The following is a 22449-nucleotide window of genomic DNA, read 5'->3' as shown; positions in this document are numbered from 1 at the left end:
TCATTGCTAACACAATGAGAACCGTAACAATTAACTATTACTAATAATATAATGTTATTTCTCATATAAATAATTTACTTTATCTTATTTTATTACACGATAAAATTGAATTCGTAGTTTCAAATACGTACTTTACTAGCCGCGCTCGTGTCGCTACCAACATCGCGTACTCCTACCTTATTGACTGTCAACGTTATAGCAGTTCTGTTTTAGCCGTCGCTTCATATCGAAAATACGTTCCCTGTTAATTGATCGCGCCTGATCAAATTCACGGAATTCATCAACCAATTGATCGAACTCGAGTATGATCAAATATCGTATCAAGTATGGATCTCTTCGTCTAATACAACATATATATCTGTCCCTGTTGTTCAGTATCGTTATCCTTGCCGCACAGTAGCGTTCTCGTTGTGCAGCACGGTACATATATCTGTCTTTGTCGTACATAAATGCGCTCCTTGTCTATGACTAAATCATGTGCTATCATCAATTGAAGACAGAAGATGGTAACACATAGCTTACGTTTGAACAAGGAGGTAAATGTCTTGTGTAAGAAGCGCAATACCGTGCGACAAGGACGGAGATACAAGCGGCGCTAGACAGAGAGGACGACACTGTGCGACAAGGACAGACATACGAGCGGTACTAGACAGAAAGGGCGATAACGTGTGAACTACTTCATATAAATCTATGCTATTCTAAATCGCGGCGACAGACTGTCGCGCGATTACCATTTTTGATGGTGCTACCACAAGCCGCTTTTATGCACCAAGCTTCGAAGTATTTATTGCAGATAAAACCGGTATGTTCAATAAAAAAGACTCCTGGTATGGCTTTGTTCGTTTCAAATATGTAAAGGAACCATACGCGATGAATAATACATTTTTATCCTACAGTTCTTTGACTAACATATTGTTGCAGTACGGGAGGACGTTCATGCAAATTTTTATTCGACTGTCTCGAAGTGCAACTTAATGCAATTGCAAAGAACCAGAATAAGCGCAGACCTTTAGAAGAAATACGTATTTACCTGTTGAGGTATTTTTACAGATTGATACTAGAGAAAGGTTCTGAACGAACCATGAGCGACATTCGAGTGTCCGACTATAACGATCCGCAATAAAATAATAATACGCTTAGTTTAAGGAAAGAAGGAAAGATGTGCTTTGTCATAGGTTTTGAAAAGATATCTTTAAATTACGGTAATCTATCTATACATTGAATCTTTATATGTTGCATTTAGAAATTATTATGGTATTGCAGTTGATTCACGTAGAGAACCAAAACAGTCGTGATTGTTGATCGCATGTATCTAAAATCACATGTATATGTATAAAATGTTACATACATACATACAATGTTACAAGCCGGTTAGTAATATTTTAATTGTTCCTTAGATGGCAATTTTAATTTGCTTCTTTACCGCCTATGCATCAATTTTTATTTGTAATAGTTGCATTCAGATGGCGCTATGATATCCATCAGCTGATTCACATTTGTAAATTCACACGTATGCTCTCTACTGAATGTTTTTATTTTCTCTTGGATCTTATAAAATACTTAGTAATTTAATAAACAACTTCATACACTATTTAAAATACTAACTTTGCAACAACATAATATTTCTAACAATATACATAATAATGTTCACTAATCGTTCACTCGAAGCAGTGAGTTTCAACTCACAATTATCTACTACGAAGTACGTGCCTAAAATTTCGTATTCTTTCATTTATATGATCAAAATTTTTTTATTCGTTTTAATTGTTTAATATTTGGCAGATCGCATCAATCTACGAACGTTCAAACAACAGAAATTGTTTATAATCAGAATCCCGTGCAAACCGTCGAAACAAGAACTGTCGAGGTATTTGTAAACATATCTTAAAAATATGGCTAAATTTGATTTTAATATTTTTGCATTGTTTAGACTCAAACTATAACCGAAGAGAAGAAGAAGCCAGAAGTGAACTATGAAAGACTGGCCCAATTTTTAAATAGAGTTACGCCTTGTATATTGGAAGCATTAGATGAATCTTATGGAACCAATGCATTTGAAGATTATGAACCAAAAATTGATGAAGATTTACTGACAAGCACACAGCTTCTGCAAAAAATTCATAGCACTGAATCTGATTCTCAGGCATTTGTTGTCTTTTATAGTTATTAATTTCTTTCATTCCCTTGTGTTATTTAATAATATTTTTAGATGAAAGTAAGTGATATGAGTTGGAGTATTGGAGGAGGAACATTGGCAGTTTCTTTTGGTATTCCTTACCATGAAACATGGTGTGACCATCTATCTAAAATGCAATTGTATAATCAAACAAAGGAGGGTAGTTTCACAGATAATCCAAATAAAACACTGGAAACAAATGCCTGTATAACAACGTTGGCTTATCATCCAACTGAACCATCCATTATATCTGCTGGTTTATTCAATGGTAGTTTACTTAATTGTAAAATTTCTAGAAAAAACATGTTATTTATAAGCTAAGAACTAATTGTAAATATTATTTATACCAAGGTGATGTTCTTGTATGGAACTTAAGAGACAATGTATCAGTGGCACCAACAACAATTTGTACCCATGGGGATTGTGTGTCTCAAGTGTACTGGAAAGCAAGAACTATAAATGATGTGTCCTTGCTTGTGAGCTCCAGCAAAGATGGATATATTTTCATCCACAAGATGATGGCCAATTTTACAGTTGCCCGTGAATATAAACGGTAATTATTTTAATACTATCAACAAGTTTTTACAAACATTTATTTATAATCACATATGTTGTATGTTTTTAGACTGAAATTAACCAAAGAATATAATCCAATAGAAAACTCAAGGCCACGTAGCGCAGGTGGCACACGTGAACGCGCTATGGAATCCGGATTATGTATTACTGCCTTCGATTTTTTGTCCAGAGATCCCATATTTTTTATCGTGGGTACCTTATGCGGTGGAATATACAAATGTAGCTTAGATCGTGTTGCTCCTATCGAAGGTATGGATTTTTCTAATAAATTCTTAAACTTTATTTTATTCTATGAAAGTAATAATCAATTTTTAATTTTAGATGATGAAACTCTAATGGATCCTGTGGTAGACGAGTATGAAAGGCACGAAGGTAGTATTACGTGCATTAAATGTTCCCCGATACGTAATCTTTTCGTCACTGCTGGCACTGACAAAGAAATTCGTATATATCACTTTGAAGAGGTAATAATTTTATCGTTAGAGTTTATTTTTGTACTTTGAACGCCATAACAGATTAAAACCTTTATATAATCTAGCACACGAACTTGACGTCGATTTCTTGTGAAAATACAATCGTGGGTTTAGCATGGATGCTCGGGAATCAAGACATATTCGCAACTTATGGTGCTGGCTCGGAGATTAGACTGTATAACGTCACTGGTGGAAAATCTGTGACAAATATAAATTTTGAGACCACTGATAGGCAAAACACTAGCTGCTTACGTGTGAATTTAAGAAAGTAAGCATTCGTAGTACATATACATATGTATGTGTAAATTTGAAGTATGCATCAATAATATATGATTTGTAATAATATGTAATTTGCATTATATTGTTTGTAATACTTGTTTTATAGAAATATGGTAGCCATTGGTGACACACAAGGAACTATAGAAATTTGGAAAATCCCAAGGCAATTATTGTAAAGATATTAAATAATATGCATTATAAAATTGCTTTTTTATGTATTCATTGTATTATCAATGTTATTATCTTGTAATCCATATAAAAACATGTATATATTTATTGTGTAACAGCATATATTACTTTTATAATAAAAGGCAGTCACGCACGCACACGTTTTCAATATACACTGTTCTATTTTCGACTTCCTCTTCCTAATAAATATAATAACATGCAACAAAATTAGGCACGATATTAATAGCATATGATTACTACATCAGATATTCTATGATTTAAATAGCTTAACATGTATTTTAAACTAGACTTCGTTGAGTAAAAATAACTTGACAAATTTATTGCGAAAATGTATGAAAGAAGCAATAATGCCACGATTATGTCCGATTATGAGTTAATATTTAAGACGGCAGCAATTCAAAACACAACGAAACTAAAATATTTTAATTTGCAGATTTAATCATAAAGTGTATCAAATATAATGCAGTTTTTTAAATTCTCGTATAAATTTACTCTTTTTCTATTTATGCTATAGTAACATTTTTCGATAATTTATGGGGAAATTTACGATTGTAAATTGGAGTAAATAAATGAATACTTCCACATTATATAAACATATATTTATTAATACTATATAACAACCAAATAAATACTTGAATTCGCTCGACAATTTATTTCATAATTATTTACGTTTCTTTTAAGTTCCATTACCTTTTATCTTGCTGATTCATCCAAATATCTGATGTCACAACTACCTGTAACCATGAACTTTCAAAACCTGCCTAAGTCAACACGACTAAGTACAAACTGTGCGTAATCGTGTAAATCTTCTTATTTGTATCTTTCATATGGAAAAATAAAAGACATGAATCATTTTGGTACGTAAGTTCAAAGTATGTATACACAATCAGATTTAAAAATATCTGACATAGGAGAAAGAGTATGCTATAATAAAAAAATTAAGTGAAGAAAATAAAAAATAATCATGTTTCACTACAAAGAAAGAAACATCAATTCGGCTAAGTAAATACTAACAAATATAATTCCTCTTGCCTGTATCTTCAATGGGCTATCTTGTTTCATTTAAATTCTTGTCATTTTGTAGCTTCATTAGATAGAAATGTAGAAATTAGATAAATAGAAAGAATGTCACACAGAGAAGTAGAACAAACTTGATTTGTATCTGAAAATTATATCGGAATCAAATTTCTTATTTTTAAGACGTCTTGTTCATAAAATGACCTATAATTCTTTCGTATTTTACATATGTACAACAAATTTAAATTATGAAATCTCTATTAAGTGCTCATAGATTGCAATTGCTCAGGTTATGATTAATTTTTGGTGAGTCATCGAGATATAGCATATCACGTAAAGAGATACGTCTTATGACTAATTTCCCAAGAAGTTGAATCATATAAATAAGTATATAACTCTCTGTTTAGAAGTAGTAAAGCGCTTAAGGATTATTTCAACACATTTATTTCATAATGAAATGTATGACGAAGAAACCAAAGAAATCGTAAAACTTATTTGCTTTTCTATTGATACGTGACACACTTAGACTTCCTGAACGTTCTATAGCGGATCTCTTCCATGACCTTCTTCGATATTTATGCAAATACGTTGAACAATACTTTACCGGATGCTATAATTAAAATATAATTAATCTACAAACATTATGTTAATGGATATACATACCCAACACAGTTATAAATCCAAGTAAAATCCAACAACATTGCAATAAAATGAAAAACAAACTGCTAATAAATGTTTTCATCCATACTTTTAGGGGATTTTCCTGAAAAGTATGGCATTTTCTCCTGAAAATAACGGTTTTTAATTTTCGTTCTGAAAATAACGGTTTTTAATTTTCGTTCTAAAAAGAACGGTTTTTAATTTTCGTTCTGAAAAGAACGGTTTTTAATTTTCGTTCTGAAAAGAACGGTTTTTAATTTTCGTTCTGAAAAGAACGGTTTTTAATTTTCGTTCTGAAAAGAACGGTTTTAAATGTTCCTCCTAAAAAGGATTTTCTTAAATTTTCATCCTGAAAAGGACGGATTGTTTGTCGATGTTTAGTTTATCCGAGAAATAGTTACTCCATGAATGAAACGTTTGCGGGCCCTGAAAAGGGCCCTAAAGAAAAAAGAATATTAAAGAGGAAATGTGGACGGGATATGCGCAATGTGTGTATAGTATAAGGTATTAGAATAGGATTAGTAATATTATCGTCGAAGAGTATTGGAGAACAAAGCTGAGCGCTTCTTTGCTGCATACACTTTCGGCCGGTAGTTCTTCGTCATTATCAAAAGGAAAGGACGATGAAAGCGAAAGAAATTAAGGGGAAAAAATAGAAAAGAAAAGAATAGGTAGAAGAAAAGACAGGATTGTCTACGATACCAGGAAACGTTAAAAATTTTCTCTTGTTGCTCTATTTCTGTTCTTCTGATTTTTTTTCTTTCGAAGGAGCAGATCCATTCATACGATAGATGGAGATCAAAGAAGCTTCAATTCGTGGCATGTTTTTGTATACACGTGTGTATGTATATATTCGTCTTCCGAAGTCTGGTAAAACAGTATATAGGTTTTCGGTTACTGAAAAAATTTTCAGGCGTTCCGTCACTTGTCAGCTTGTTTCCTCGTTCATTTCAATGTATCTTCACATTCATTCTCTCGAAGGTTCTCGCACTTTTGCGTTTACTCTCGTTAACATATACCGCGTGATATACAGATAGTAGCGGTGGTAGTAATAAATGTGCGTCCAGTGTTCATTCAATTCGAATTTTACACACGTGACTCACATAAGCGCGCATTTTTTCTGACGTTAAACCCTTAGTTCTGCTTCTTTCATTTTCTTCTTATGTACATATGTGTGTATATGAATGAACTATATGCATGTATATGTATGTATGCTTCTGTGTGTGTAGTGTGTATGCCTGTATTTGTGCTGCATTGAAATACTTTTCAAATAAAGTCAATTCTGACTTTTATCTCACGAATCCCCTCAGAAATTTCTGCTTCAAAACTTTCTACAAAAAAGATCCTCACATCAAATCCTTGTCTCTAGACGGAAGAGGATTCAAGAATCTTTTTCTTTTTCTTTTTCTTCTTCTGTTTTTAGATCTTCTCGGCTTGATCTTGACCTTCCTCGACGACTATTGCACACCAACACTTTCAATTCCACGTGTACATTTTGCTTTGTCTCTTGATATCATCTGCATTCATTACTGTCCTCTGTAAACTTGCCTTGCGTTGATACTTCCTTACTTTTATCCTCAATCATTCTTTCCACTCGCACTGTTTCTCACGCATACTCTTCACTGGTTGTATACATTGATTTTTTTGGCGCTTTTTGTTCTCAAAAAGACATTTTTTCTGATGGTTTTTTAGAAATCCTCTTACATTCGCTCCAATCTCGTTCAAATCCACTTTCTCGCTTCTTCTTCATCAATAATAATCAATCTTGAAAGACTATTATAGTTCCCCTTTTACTCGTGATTAATCTTCCATTTCATAATGCTGCTACCTACGCTTCTTCTTCTTCTTCTTCTTCTTCTTCTTCTTCTTCTTCTTCTTCTTCTTCTTCTTCTTCTTCTTCTTCTTCTTCTCTCTATCATTTTATTATCGTCGACAACCTTTTCCTTTTTTATCTTCTTCGTACTTCCTCCTTCTCCTCCTCCTCTTCCATTGGTCACGCGTCTACCACATTTTCTTCGAAAAAAAACGCGTGTATACATACTCGAATAACAGTACCAAAACTACGATATATAAATGATTACGCTTTAGATACGACTTGGATATATATTCCTTCGTCATATTGTTCTCCAAGTACTTACTGGCTATCTGTTTCAGTTTCTCTTAGCTTTCCTGGAGGATCAATCATTATATTATCATCATCGCCGTTCACAATAATCATCTCGCTGTGTCGTAGCTGGTCCATCGCTCTAGCAATGAAACCACGAGATGTTTCTTTCTCTGATAAGAGAAAAAACGGCAAAAAATAATTGTTCCTCTGTCGAACCTCATAGTGGACGATTATTAATTATTTATTATATCATCGAAAAAATTTCGAGTCTTTTCTTTACCTGCACGAGAACCTGCCTCTCGTGTAGGTAATATCCTAGTGTTTTCTTCTTCTGTTGCCTCGTTACAAATAACAGCCCTGGTTTTCACGTCGGACGCGCAAACACGAGACGATTGTTTCGCCAAGGAAACAACGGGATGCGCGTCGAAAGGTGGCCAATCGATAATCCTTATCTATTCTGGTCGATCGCGCAATCGTTAAGTTTCCCGTTATCCCCTTGCCACGATTTTATTTCTTTCTTGTTTCTTCTTCTTGGTCCTCTCTCGATCTTCATCTTTTACTTTCATTCGTTCGAAGAAATAAAAATTCGACAGGAGTTGCGTCCAGTCGAGATTCTCTCTCCTCTTTGGTATAATATATACCATGGTGCGTATGATTTGTTGGTAAATCGTACACGCCATTTTGAGAAAAATCGGCGATTTATTGTGAACCGGAATGTACTTTTCTTTATGATTCTTCTTACTTTTTAAATATGAAAGTGACCAAGTTAATAAGCCCATCTGTTGGAATGATAAAGAAATCTCGTTCCTGCGCGTAACGACGCCGTTCATTTTACTTCTTGTTGCCACCATTCTTCTTCTTCTTCTTCTTCTTCTTCTTCTTCTTCTTCTTCTTCTTCCTCTTCGTCTTCATTGCTTTATTCTTCTCTACAAGCTTGAGGCCGCAAAAAAGATTCATATGTATATCGATCAGACGATAACTCGAAACGTGCGTTCGAAAATATGCTGCAGCCATATTGTATCCCAAAAATGAACCTCTCTTTCTTCTTCTGCTTCATCTCAGTCGTTTTTTTTTTTTTTTTTTACATAACAAAATATTCTCTTTCACGCGCTCGCCATGGCTCGCACGATCGAATTTCGCTTCACACATTTATATACAATTGCTTGCGGATCTTATCTTTTTTCCCTTTCTTTCGCCTAGATCCGCTTTTCTTTTTCATCGATCGGTCTTCCTCCAAAAAAACTTGTTATTCGCGAAACGGTCACTCTTATTACGATATTTTTATAATACAGTGTTTCTTATGTATGCGCACGATTCGAATCTTAAACGTACTGCTTCTGCGTGTTTTACGTACAATAATAGATATATATATATTATATAACCTCTATTTTCTTATGTACCCTAAAACTTGACAGCAAATTGCATCGTGTCCGCGACGGAGTTTTATTAAAGAGACACGAATGGGAAATTCCATGATTTCATCATTTTATACATCGTTATCTTACGTCGTTTCTATCCCTGCATCGTTCATACGACTCTCATCCATCTTTTGTTTCTTAACTTCGTTTAATCTTATCGTCTTGTATCGCAGAAATCGCGACTCGGTAAAGTTTACTTATACCTATATAATTTACTGTCTAACGATAAACTCGTCGCCACTATTTCGTTGGGAAACGACAGAACAAAAGTTCTGATCTTCTGTGTTTTTTTTGTTTTTTGTATAATCTTACCGGACTCGCGAAGCTTATACTCTCGAAGACGACAGGTTGATAATCGATATAGTTCATCGATTTTTCGCTTCTTTTCTTTTTTATGCTTGTAGCACTTTCTTTTTTTTTTCTAGATTCAAAATATATCTTTTAATGCTGTTATCAAGAAGATGAATTCGAAAAAAGGTAACACGAGAGAATCTTAGATTTCTCGTGAACACGAATGAACAAAGACCTGTCGTTCCTTAAGTACAAGCTTCCTCGAATGGATAGCGCCCTTTGGTGCACCGTACAAGTCTACCTCGTTCGCTTTAGCTTTTTTTTTTTTAAATACTTCTACAGTTTCATTCGGTTTAAAGCAGACCAGAGTTTCGTAGAACAATGCTCTGTACAGCGATGCTCGGTTGTAAAATTGTAAGCTTACGAAAGGACAAAAAAAAAGAAAAAAAGAAGGTAAGAGAAATCATTCGAAGAAGAAATGCCACATGGTTTGTAGGACGCAACTCTTAAAAGGAGGAGAAACATCTGCGCGATAAAGAAAGGTCATTTTCGTTAGACCTTCTTTATTCTTATATGATTTCTAAGCATAAAAATTTTGGAAAAAGAAAGGAAAAAATCAAAATCCTCCTTCTTCAAAAATTTAGATCGCTTGTAAATTTCATTCAAAACATGATAGAGAGACTGCTGCATAATTTGCATAACGATAACTCAGCTATAAGAGCAGCTGTCACTACATCAAATTACTTAAATTTTTATAATAAACTAAAACAATACTGATCATAGTACAGCTGTAAAACGCATTAAAATAAAAAAAGGCAGTCAATCGATTAAACAACATCAAATTATAATACATAGAATCAATCTACTCTTACAGTTAAAATTTACTGGTAGTTACGGTGGTGATCTGAGCAGCATGGAAACTAGGTCTACGACTCAAGATGGCCGCCGATCAAACATGGAATGGACATCTAGTAGTCCCGTTAATTTAGCAATTGACTAGATTCGAAACGTATCTATACGAGCAGCATACAATTTTATTTCCTATGCAGGAAATTTTTATCTTGCAAAATTTCAGAATTTACCGCGCAAACGTTACTCCCCTTGAAACAAAAAAGAGAAGAAAAAAACTAAAGTTACTTCGCACACCGGCTATACGTAGGAAAAATTATTGTCGCGCACGTGCGGGCGATGGCATGATTATCTTTCTAAATGCTTCTTTCTTCAAACTACACACACACGCGGTTATATGCTAATATGTGTGTGTTGCTTTGCTTTCTCCTTAGTATCGACCGCACAATGACGCACGAATCGCTCTGCACGTGCGAGAAATCGAGAGAAGTTAAACGGACGCGTTCTTCCAGCTAAATTCTTTTTATGATTTTTTCATCGTTTCTTCTCTTATTCGTTTTACGAATCGTTCGAATGCTTGTAACAATAAACGATGTTCGCGTTGACAACGCACAGGATAAAACGCGTCCGTTTCTTTTCTTCTTCAAGAGCGAGAGTCTCTCCCTCCTGTTTCGTATATAATATATTTAATATATATATTTTTATATTTATTCTGTCTCGCACGTTCTTAAACTCACACAATTTTTCTTTTGGCACGCTCGCATACACGCACACACTTGCATTCTAGCTCTTTCTCACGGTATCACCGACGCACACATACTTTCTGAAAACACGCTCAAGGTATATATCAAGGTACATGGTCGAATCTCGATTCGCTAAAATAGTCAGTGCGTTTTTCCTTTACTCGCCGCCATTGCGACCAATCCGTTTCCCCTACTATTTAATAGTATAGCCGCACGTCAGAACGATACTGATACTTGTTCTATCATAATACGTAATAATTTCATGCTATTTGTTTTGCGTCGTTTATACCAATTTCCTGAAATAAGATACGAGAGAAGAAAGAAAAAGAAAGAACAAGGTTATATATGTTTTGTAGTCAGGCATCGCGCTGACGTACGGCTGGACTTTCACGAGCAGCAGCAGGAAGAAGGATAAAAAATATTGTCATCGACAGGCTCGTCAGAGATGCGTTATGGAATTTACACGAGTAAACAATCGATAGATTACGAGAAACTTCTCCTTGCTACCGTAGGTAAAAATCGTACTCTCCTTAACAATGGTCTAGCTCTTCGAAAATGTCTTTTTTTTCGATCGATATATAAATACGTGTCGTAGAATCACGCAGTTAATGTGATCTTTATTTCTTTTCTTTCGTTATCATTCGGTGACATCGAAGAGAGTGTCGCCTCGAATTCGATACAACTCTATTCGAATGCAAAGCGACACTTAACCTACCAATCCTTTACTATCGAACAGCGAATGAAAATGATTGATGTCGAATGATTTCCACGTGATTCTACGACCACTAGATTCCCTTGGTATCGAAATAAAACGAAAAGAAAGTGTTTCTTTCGCAAGAACGGTTGAGATCAAAGCGCACGCCTCGAATTTTGACGATTCTTTCAACGAGAATGATGTAAAAATTGTAAATGAAACACGAACAATCCCCGAATACGATATATGTACGAAGTTGAAACGAAAGAGAAAAGGAGGAACGATTTAGATCAGAATAATAACATCGATTGATTTACCGACTAAAATCATGCATGTGTTTAAAATATATTGATTCAAATATATAGTCATTGATCATGGCGCTTCAAAAAGACAGAGCTTTCTTTCATTTTTCTCCCTCTCTCTCCCTTTTTTCTTCCTATCTCTGGTTTTTCATCACACCTCTCAACTTAATTCTAAATTTAAGGCTTAATTAATTAATCGACATAGTGTTTCGTGTGGCTGTGTTTTGTGTCCCTGTATAATGATCAGTGCTTCGTATGAAATCGATGAGCTGTTGATTTTTCACTCTCTTGCATAAAAGATCAATTTTTTAAAACGATATTACATCGTATATTGGTAAACGATGTCGCGCTTCGAACTCACCTCGTGACAAAATACTTTTGAGATTAAAACGATTCGATGCGCGACACACTTCATCGTTCGTTTTTCTTATTGTTTGACGTTGTCGTTCGAAGACGTTGGTTCCATTTTGTTTTCTTTTATATGTTTCTTCTTTAATTATTCCGATAAGCGGGTTCATTCTCATTTTTTCCCCTCGATTCATTGTTTTAGTTACGAATTTTCTTTTTTAAGAATGGTTCGCCGGTATTCTTTCCCTAACGAGAAGTAGTACGGATATGCAAAAATTCGTATCGATTCATTTTTTTCGTCTGCTCTTTAACATCACTTTCGCACGTGAGAATTTTTCAGATACACATGACAAAAAGAAAGAAGAGAACTCTAAAACATGAATAGAAAAAGATCTTTCCATGTACGGACATAAAATTTCACCCTAAACCAAAAACATACGCACACCCATGGGAACGAATTACTTCTAAAGCTACATAGAACAAAGTAAATCATGAACCGTGGAAATAGAATAAGTAGCAAGCGATTGATATGTTCTTCCTGAAGTCATTAACCTAAAATTACACAGACTTGTAATTTAAAAAAAAAAAAAGAAAAGAAAAAGAAAAGAGAAAAAGAGCACAGCTTTATTAATCTGATTAAAACTTAATTTTTAAAAAAGAAAAATATGGAAAAAAGAAGAAAAATGTAACATTCATTTTTCGGAAAGTAACCAATTATTTGCCTAATGAATCAATAATATTTAAATATATACCCGTTGAACGCGCAAAAGAACCTTCTGAAGAAACCACAACCAGAATTACGTAAGAATTCGCTATTTAGCTGGAAAAAGAAAAGAAAAAATAAACGAAATTTGGATCGGAAGAATCCGGATGAGTGCTTCTCCTCGTTATGTGTCACTGAAGAATCTAATAACACATCGAAGAGACGGTTTTCATGGAAGCTCAAAAGCTAATTTACACATCCAGAAAAGATATAACACACCTAGTCCGATGCAATGACGAATCAAAAAAATATTTCTTTCAAGAAACTGATCAAAGGAACGAACAAATATACCATTTCGACACGTTTCCTTTTTCTATACAATAATTATACTTTTTCCTTCCCATAACGTTTAGTGTCTCTACATTAGAGTTATGCGAAATTAAAGTAGAATTAGAATTATTAGTTACGGTTAACCCCTTTCCTTTTTCCAAAAGAGACCAGCAAAAGAAATTATTCAAAAGATATAAAGATATACACGTGTATAGATTGAAACAGGACATGCGAGGGCACGTAGCCATTTTCTACGTGCATTCGTATGTCACATGATGTTCGTCGACGGATGCATCACGGTGTATATGGGAAGTTAATGATGCCACTCGCGTGAACATATAAGGAATGACGGTCGTCTACTTCCTACAAAACTTTTGCTCGTGAATATTCATTGCAAAGTTTTTTTAGTAACCTAATAGTACGATATATACAGAAACCGAATTTCATAGAAGATTCCTGGAAAAATAAGGATAATTAGAGATAAACTGTTAACCTAAATTGGTCCAACTCAAGCTCCCTTTTTGCACAAATCTCGTTAGATATATATCTGGAGGTACTATTTTATCCTTACAAATAAGTATAATAAGACCATAATGTCTTTGACATTAAAATTATTAGCTATAACCTAACTCAAGAAACAGACTCCTAAAATTTTCACTAAGAGTGGTATCTTCTGCAACTTGTTTTACAAAATGAGCACGTGATACATCCATGAAGCATTCACGAGAATCTTAATTTTGTCTTATTGATTATTCTTCGATTTTTCGTGTAACACGCGACGAACGATTTTGTACGTTACAATATCACAATAAATGCCGGTCGAGAATGGATCGTCTCGTATTATTCGTGTTGTTATCAACATTTCTTGCCCTACTTTTACCATTTGTCATAAAAATGAAAACGAATTGAAAACGAAAAATAAAAAAACGCTTGCAACTTCTTTTCGTTTAAACTGTACGTTTTAAATTCATCGCGTAGAAAATATTCGCGTAAACCTCAAACGGAAAGAAGCGTATCTAGCTACGTTCTCGCGTCTCTCCGACCGGAAACGCGTTCGAACATAAAATTCCCGCCCGACCTCGATCCCATTTTTCGAAACGACCCAAGTTCTCGTTGGCTCTTATAATTAGAACTACTAGCTATATCCTCATCTTAAAGTCACGAAGGTGGATTACGACACACAAGATGGACGTACTCGAAAGAGTTCCTAAATAATATTAATTTCTTTGCTCTTGTCACGAAAACATTGCACCCTACATTTTAATTTCTTCATTACTTTTCTATTTCCCTTTTTGCATTATGCTTTCGAGCATTGTTTTGTTTTACTCTTATTTGTATTCCACGATCGCGCATACGTACATCGCTAATTACTAAGTTTTTTGGATAATTAATAGCAGTAAGTCGGAGTGCGCGGCAAACCCCGCATTTTATGACAAAGAAAAACATGTTCCTTCTCCCACTTATGTTCTCTTATCCTCCCGACTTGATATACAACTCGCACACAGTGTGTATGTGTGTTTCATATTTCTCTCGTTTCGGCATTTGCGTTTTTCTCTCTCGAAAAAGGCGGTAATTATCTTGTTTTCGTATATTCATCGTACTTGCACGTTCCTTAAATTATCCCACCTTATCGTTTAATCATATACATATAATATATAATATATATATAATATATATATATGTATGTGTGTGTGTATATATATATATGTTGATCAATTACCAATTAAAAATTAGTAGTACCTATAGAGTCATCATCACAGCTAATTTCTTATCATCTTTTAAATTAATATTATTGGTTGATTATTCACTTTGTAATTCGTGCCCTTTTTTCTTTGGCGTCGCTTCTTTTCTCGGACGCCGTTTCTTCCTCTTTCATATATTTTCTCTCACTTTTACCACGCAATAGCGCCCTTTCTTCTTCCACTACATTTCGTTCGCCTTAAAGATCGCTTGAACCGAGTCTGGCAACCTTCAACTGTTTACTTTTTTTTTTACGTTTTCTGTATTTTTTTTTTTTTGTTTCACTTTTGCACATACTGACTATTTTTTGCACTTCTCCGAGACTCGAGCAGGTAATTACGCATATTGCTGTTACTTAAAGTTTCAAACTCTTTTTAAGCCTTTTGCTCTCAATCGGAACGGAACAAAACGCCGTTATTACCGAGATATTTCGATTAATTTACCCTTTATGTATATGAGATATACATAATGCACATCGTCCGTCTGCATTCTGTTTCGCCGTATGTACACTAATCCCTCCCATTTTTTTTTTTCTTTTTTTACAGTACATTTACAGATGTTGCTTGAAATTTACAACTTCTTTATCAGCCCTCGTCTGTCTATTTACACCATTCACAAACGATGCGCGTCTGTGCAATAATCCTCGTATGCTCAAAGCGGGATGATGATTCGATCGATCTCTCACAGGACGGCAGTGCTTAATTCGTTTTACTTCACGTCCAATGAGGTCTTAAGAAAAACTCGTACCGAATTTGAAAATTTTCCATTCGAATCCTGGCACGTATTTACAATTAACTTTCAAATACCACACCTAATATAATTATACATATACAATTTAAAGCCGATTAATAAAATAATAATCACTGGACAAATACTGAAATCTCCTAGCAGTTTGAGACAGATCGTTGTACTTCCTCCTTCGAATCAAAAACACCAAACGAACGTGGAGGAGCATTTCTTTTAGCGAAGACCCTCGATAGAAACCCATTTACTTAAAAAATCTGGAACTTATGCGTATATTGTTAATAACAAAACTATGTATGCGATAAAGATCCTATCTCTGTATTTTAAATTGTTTTTTCATCTGACCAATTGCGACAATTCCTCTTCCGTCGAGAGCAGAAACTATTTAGCAACAAGTATGGCGACCATCGTTTATCTTCAAGCTCTTATCTTATCACACATGTGCTATCATAAAAAAACTATTTTTCTCTATGGAAACTTAGACGAACAGAAATTTGAAACTGCCAAAGAACCTTGAACAAATACGATTTCTAAGAAAGGGAGACGAATTCAAAGAAACTAATCTAACTAAATAATCGAATTCTTATGAAAGTAAGAGGAATAAAGACGGATGTTGATTAATATAATTCTTTTCTTCCCTTTTTCTCGGAACTGCAACTCCCTTTCGCTTTCTGCGAACCGCCACACAGCGACGATTCCCAAAAAGGAAAAGAGAACGAATCGAGATAGTGTTCATTGAGTATCGTTAGTAAATTCGAAAACCCATGAAACTCTTCTCGATTTTACATCAAAATTTCTGTCAATCATTCCGTGAGACATACCGCTGTTAGATGCTATAGATACGATTAAAAATTTGTTTTGCCTTACGAGACTACGAAGATGGAGAAAGTAATTGAAAGTTCGAGATTGCACATTTTTGCCATCTTTTCTCTCTTTCTCTCTCACTCCTTCACGCAAGATATATACATTCACACGCATGGATTCACTCAGTAGCTTTTTCTTGAGATCTGCATGTACATATACCGAAACCTATCTTCGTAATTCACCTTAAAAATTAAACTTATGAAAGAAGAAAGAAAGTAATTACCAAAGAAAAAATGAAACTAACGTAATTTAAGAAAAGAAAAAAAAAAGAAAAAATAGTGCCTTCTTTTAGATAAAAAGAAAAAAACGTATTAGTTAAAACACCACTTCAAATAATTTGGTCAGTCTACTTGATTAAATATATGATCGTATTTTAGGTAAAAAAAAAAAAAAATAAAAAGAAAGAAAAATGCAAGAAAAATTAAAAATTATTGTTACTATCTTTGTCATGTAACGAGTGCAACGTTAGAAAGAAAAAAATCATTTATAACAGTATAAAATTAGCAAAAATTTTACTTTTGAAATATATATGTTTAGAACTGAACCAAAAAATTTTGTTAACTCATAATTTCAGTATTAAATAATAAACAATATCCAATTCCAAATTTAAATAAAATCACTTTATAATGAAATCTTATGACAAGCTTCTGACCACATTTTTTATATTAGATAAAAATTAAATTTGTCACTTAAAGAAAACCTTCATAAAAATTTTGTTAACTTAAGCAGAAGCATTGCTTAATCTCGAATTTACTGAAAAATGGAGAACAAAAACTAATAAACATTCATCAAGCATATATCAGATTATTTTCACTATCGTTCATTCACACAATTTAATCCCATTTTTTCATTGATGAATTATGGGATCTCATCTGTATGCACGCTGGAAACACGTCACTTAAATCTTATGTAATGCTTTGCAGAACTATTGCAAAGCTGCAAAACGAGTAAGGATACCTTCGATAGTAAAAGAAGATAAATAGAAACCAACAAATTTTGCTCTGGTAAATCTTTCAAGGATAATTTGATTATGTCCTTATGATTCATTGAACATTGGATTCTACCAAAACTATTGACAACTTAACTGAACCTGGGAGGCAAGCAGTTACATAGGAATAATAATTAGTCTGATATACACTTAATCGATACTTAGGTTTATGCTAAAGAGCAGTAGATGAATATATATAATACTTAAAGTTTACCACTTATGTTGTAAATATAAAGTATCTTTCAATGAGGGAAAAAAGCAATTAGCATACATCTTGTGTAAAGATTTAAATAACTATTTTGGAAAGAATTCCGGGTTGCAATTGAAAAAAGAATAAAACATACTGTCAATAATCAACAGTGCTAGGATGTAGCAATTTTGATTTAAACAAAAAAAAAAAAAGAAAAATAAAGAATATATAGCTATTGTTTTTAAAAATAGCTAATGCAGCTTTGCCTATGTCTTCGTACCATTTCGTCAAACAGATAATATAATAGTGTTTATGTATTTGTGTATGTGTATGCGTCTCTGCAAGTTAATCATATATAATAATAATCTAAAATACATACGTTTATATCTTCATAGACGGCGCATAATAGAATTGTTACAAGTTACCATATACTTGAATCATGGTTCACGGCAGACGCACCTGCGTCTTTCATACTCAATGTTTATATGTTTTGTATAGTTTTAAACAACGAATCCTGGTTTGTTTTTTCTTCATCTCCTCAGCATCTGATACCATGAAACTGAAGACGCTGGTGCCCTGTTTTTCTTGTTGCAATATTAATCGCGTATCGTTCTTAAGAGATTGTGTTATCGCGCAGTTATAAACACTTCTGTTTTTTTGTTTGTTATGTTTAAAACGAACAGCTTGACATCACATACAAGAGAAAAAATACATCCTTAAATTCAAGAGTAGGGGAACGATAATATCGTACCTGTCTCTTTGCTTTTAGGAGCTGGTAACCGTTTTTAGCGGTTTGTTGGTCTTTAGGTATCAGGCTTGGACGTTTAGTATCATCTTCAGATGCTTTGAAATATCGCAACTCCTGTCGGATTGTTGACAACTGCTCATCAGTCTCGTAGTCCAATGGCTCGGTGGTTTCGGAAGGCTCGCAGGAGATGGCGGTTCAGAAAACTTTGCACCCGCATAGAAACTGTTTGTTGGACTGCCGCGCGGACTGTAATCACATCGCAACGGCGAAGTTCTCGAACCCTTTGACAAACCGTGTGGGCTGCAGGTTAGTCTGCCGGTTGAATTTCTGCCATGAGATCTTCCACTGTTGTGGAAAAATGTTGACGATTTGATTGCACTTGAACGGTGATGATATCGTTCCACACCGACATTCGGCGAACCCTGCCGGTCTACTTTGTTCTTCAATTTTGGTACCGAATTCGTCATGGCTTCTTTATAATACTTTCGTCCTTTCTATCACTCACGAAGTCAACCAACCCGTCTACAAAATTAATTACACTTTTAGCTTTCTAACACTTCAAAAAATGTTATTAATCGTGAATTCGATATTTTTAACATTTATCAGCATATGATTACGTCAACATGCAGTGTTTTGAAAAGAAGATAAGAAAATATTTGATTTTATTTTATGGCAAAACAATTTGGCATGCGTCATTCGAAGATATTAAAATTTCATCACCAAGCAATATGAAACATGTTTTACTCAAATTCAATACGCAACTGCTATAAGTCTGACCCCATACTGATCGATGATAAAAGTAACATACATAAAACACAACACTGTTTAACTCCTTGTCTTACCATTTTTTGTGTAAAAAAATATATTTCTGTACATATACATTGACATCAGATGATTACTGTCTCAATGTCATATTTAAAATAAAACTGAAATATTATATACTGAATTTGTACAATTCTATAAATTAGACTTGTAGTTTGGAATTAAAATTAGGGTTAAAATTAACACGTTCTGCGCCGGTTCTGGACTTTCCGTTCGAACTATTTTGGTTCTAAAAGGAAACAAAAATATCAAACATTTTCTGACAATATCTGACGCTAAATTATGATGTGTATACATTACGATATTCTATATATTAGGCTTTTTTCTTTAATAAAAATTTTATGAAAAATTTATTTACTAAATATATAATATAATAAACACATTGCTTGTGTGATTCCACATAATATATCGATAATAAAATTGACGCGGCACAAAGTATCTTAAACTTCGATATAAATACAGTTTCCTTTCATTGTATATAGCTTGTTAACCTACGCTACGAATGTGACTCGACATTATTGTAAGCCAAGAAGTTGTTACAAAAGTTAATGTATTATTATTGTTATAATAAATAAAGATATATATATAACAAATATAAATATATGTAAATATAACAAATATAAAAAAGTAAATAACAAGAAAATAAAATCAAACACATTGCATTGAAATTACAACAGCAAACATAGAAGGGGGCGAAGAGTAATTAATTTTGGAGTTATATCAAAAGACTTACCATACGATGTCCGCGGGCTACTTTCTAAAGATGCAACCAAGTTTTCGGCGGTCTTTATATTCAATGAATTTTCTAACTGCGCAATAATCTCGGGATTCAGGGCAAAAGGGAAGGGGGAATAAATGGTGGGGTACCCTACGAACCTCCTTCTGAGCACAATGCTACCTCGCCTCTTTTACTTCGAGTTCTCTCGCAGTCCTCCCTATTCGTGTATTTTGCGAATTTGACCACATTCGGTGACCGTTGGTCACCTCTGCTTACACTTTTTTTCTTCCTCACCAAATAAAAATCACACGCGTCGCTGCCCGGAATTCTCACTCACTCACTCTTTCTCTCTCTTCCTTCCTCTCTTTCTCTCCCTCTCTCTCACACTCTCACTTCCTTTTTTTAACGTAGCTGGAGAGGCACAAGATGGCGGACACGAGTTGTTTGTTTTCGCTATTCCGCACGGATTTTTCACAATACGATCACCGTTCGACAGCGAAATTCTACGTATTCGTACCTTCGCAACGCGCATGCGCATGTACACATATGTTCGTAAAACATGAAATTAACTTTTATCAGCAATATCTCGTACGTTCTGCATATGTCGCGCACTCAAACCACGTTTATTCTATTTTAAAAACTGATATTTCATCATATCCGTGTTCAGCAACGCTTGTTAAATTTCTGCCTCTCTTTTTACGATTTTTTTTCTTTCCTCTCTCTCCCTTTGTCTCACTTTTAAGCTCATATTTATCATTTCGTCAATTCACACCAAACACTCGCTGAAACCGGATGTGTACTGCGTTAGAACTCGTAAACTATGTGCTCGTAAGCACGATCCTTCTCCCGTTCTCTCTCTTATCTTTATGAAGATACGAGCGAAACTTAAGGATTATGAATATCCCCCACCAGTCGTCTGGACCAATATTTTATAGCGTCACGTGATCTCATCTATCCAATCGCGTGGTTTCTGTCTCGGGTTGTTTCGGCTTTTTTCGTATGAGTCATTGGGTTCCCTTTGAAATCTTTACAAAATTAAAAATTAAAAGCCCTCTTAACATTAAAAATATCTATGAATTTTTTGAAGTCGGATACTATTAGCGTTTGGCATATTTTATATTGAAATTACTAAATAAACTAATTTGTATATAACGATCGGAAGGTAGGGCATGCCGATTGGTGGAATACAGCGAAACACGACCACGACAGCTCATGATACTGAATTTAAGGAATGATTTTACACCCTTTATTGTTTCTCTCTTTGTTTATCAGATCATCTTTAGCAAAGATGAATGGAAAATCACAAAATGTAACGTTCTACACCTTGAAACGTTCGGAAAAATACTTAAAGAAACACGTAGGGAAAGGTGTACATAAAAAAGTGGATGATAATGTCAGTAACTACAGTTTCAAACCATTTCTCCACAACTTACGCTTATGATTTGAATTTTTTAAAAATTATAGTAGAATTTAAAAGTAATGTTAAATAATGCAAAATCTTTAAATTGCAATGTCTTTCTATACATGTATGTAATCTCAAAAAATGAAAAATACATGTAGTCTTTAGATGGAATCCGATGGAATCTGAAGTAAGTTATAAAACATTACGACGCAAGAACTGAAGAAGAAATAGTCTATAGAGGCGGATGGTGCGGAAAGCGATTAGCGTGTTCTCCCACCGTAGACATGTTTTTAAACTTACCAAAGTCTACATGTATCTGTACACATTTGTATACACTGACAGCACGCTTATACAAAGTGCAAATGCTCAAACATTAAGGAAAAAAAAGCAAACTTATTTTTATAATATTAATGGAAATTTGTTGTGAATTATTGGTCAAAGTTTCAAAGATAAGCGGTATTAAATGAAAAGAGAAAATAGAATAAAATTATCATGAATTAGAATGCGACGAAACTATGCTACTTAGTCGAGTCTTTTCTCTGTCGATATTGATGGATAACAACGCGACCACTATGAGGCAAGCAAGTGGTGCCGCCATTAACCTACGGCGAAATAAGCGAAGTTCGTGAAAGCGTTTGACTTGACGTCAGTGGCCAAGAACGCTGATAATCTTACGACGTAGATATTGCTACGCGGAATATCATACAATATTTTTGGTGGTTTACGGGCGAGATTAATTAAACATATGAACGTATTTGGTGGTTTATGGTTTAACATACGGCCTCGAGAATATCAGTAGGCCCATAATGGGCGGGGTCGTGGCTTGGGTCGAGTGAGAGACATGGAGCGACCTCAGTGTTCTCAGTGGTGAGCTGCACGGCCATCGCCGACCGTCGGTTTCGCCTAGCGCAACCAACGTACTCTGCTATGACATCGCTCTGAAAATCCCAGATTATCCCAGTAAAAGGTAGGAGTTTTCCCTCCGAAATTTGGATGCGCGCTGTCTCTCTCTATTTCTCTCGCTCGCTCGACCCCTGTCTTTATTTCACCCCCGGACGGTGTGCTGTTCCCAGACATT

The 22449-nt window shown here is 34.5% G+C and overlaps 3 protein-coding genes across 5 annotated transcripts in view; 2 read left to right on the top strand and 1 right to left on the bottom strand.

The window, feature by feature from the left end:
• The first annotated feature begins 1444 nt into the window (after positions 1 to 1444).
• LOC117209551 (WD repeat-containing protein 34-like) lies at positions 1445 to 3903 on the top strand. The gene is made up of 9 exons (XM_033451702.1): positions 1445 to 1702; positions 1783 to 1867; positions 1931 to 2143; positions 2210 to 2444; positions 2528 to 2729; positions 2802 to 3001; positions 3074 to 3216; positions 3291 to 3493; positions 3611 to 3903. Exons 1-9 carry the CDS (start codon positions 1644 to 1646, stop codon positions 3678 to 3680), a joined length of 1410 nt encoding a protein of 469 aa, XP_033307593.1. The 5' UTR covers positions 1445 to 1643; the 3' UTR covers positions 3681 to 3903.
• A 4630-nt stretch (positions 3904 to 8533) lies between these two features.
• LOC117209556 (proline-rich nuclear receptor coactivator 2-like) lies at positions 8534 to 20890 on the bottom strand. The gene is made up of 2 exons (XM_033451717.1): positions 19985 to 20890; positions 8534 to 18951 (listed from the first exon to the last, which is right to left on the bottom strand). The coding sequence occupies exon 2, from the start codon at positions 18894 to 18896 to the stop codon at positions 18492 to 18494; it is 405 nt and encodes a 134-aa protein (XP_033307608.1). The 5' UTR covers positions 18897 to 18951; positions 19985 to 20890; the 3' UTR covers positions 8534 to 18491.
• Positions 20891 to 21988: 1098 nt separating this feature from the next.
• LOC117210349 (RING finger protein 44) overlaps positions 21989 to 22449 on the top strand; it is a 38383-nt gene continuing 37922 nt past the window's right edge. For 2 of the 3 annotated variants that reach the window (XM_033453294.1, XM_033453300.1), the window contains exon 1: positions 21989 to 22338. Coding sequence is in view for 1 of the 3 variants with exons in the window: in XM_033453338.1 (XP_033309229.1) it covers positions 22213 to 22238 (26 nt within the window). In the remaining 2 variants the exon portion in view is untranslated. The remainder of the gene's footprint in view (positions 22339 to 22449) is intronic. The other variant, XM_033453338.1, reaches the window with a different exon arrangement.

The sequence above is a fragment of the Bombus bifarius genome, unplaced genomic scaffold (genome assembly GCF_011952205.1).
Source record: "Bombus bifarius isolate JDL3187 unplaced genomic scaffold, Bbif_JDL3187 scf7180000007968, whole genome shotgun sequence".
Lineage (NCBI taxonomy): Eukaryota > Metazoa > Arthropoda > Insecta > Hymenoptera > Apidae > Bombus > Bombus bifarius.
The sequence above is the reverse complement of the archived record's forward strand: the minus strand, read 5'-3'. Positions and strand labels throughout refer to the sequence as shown.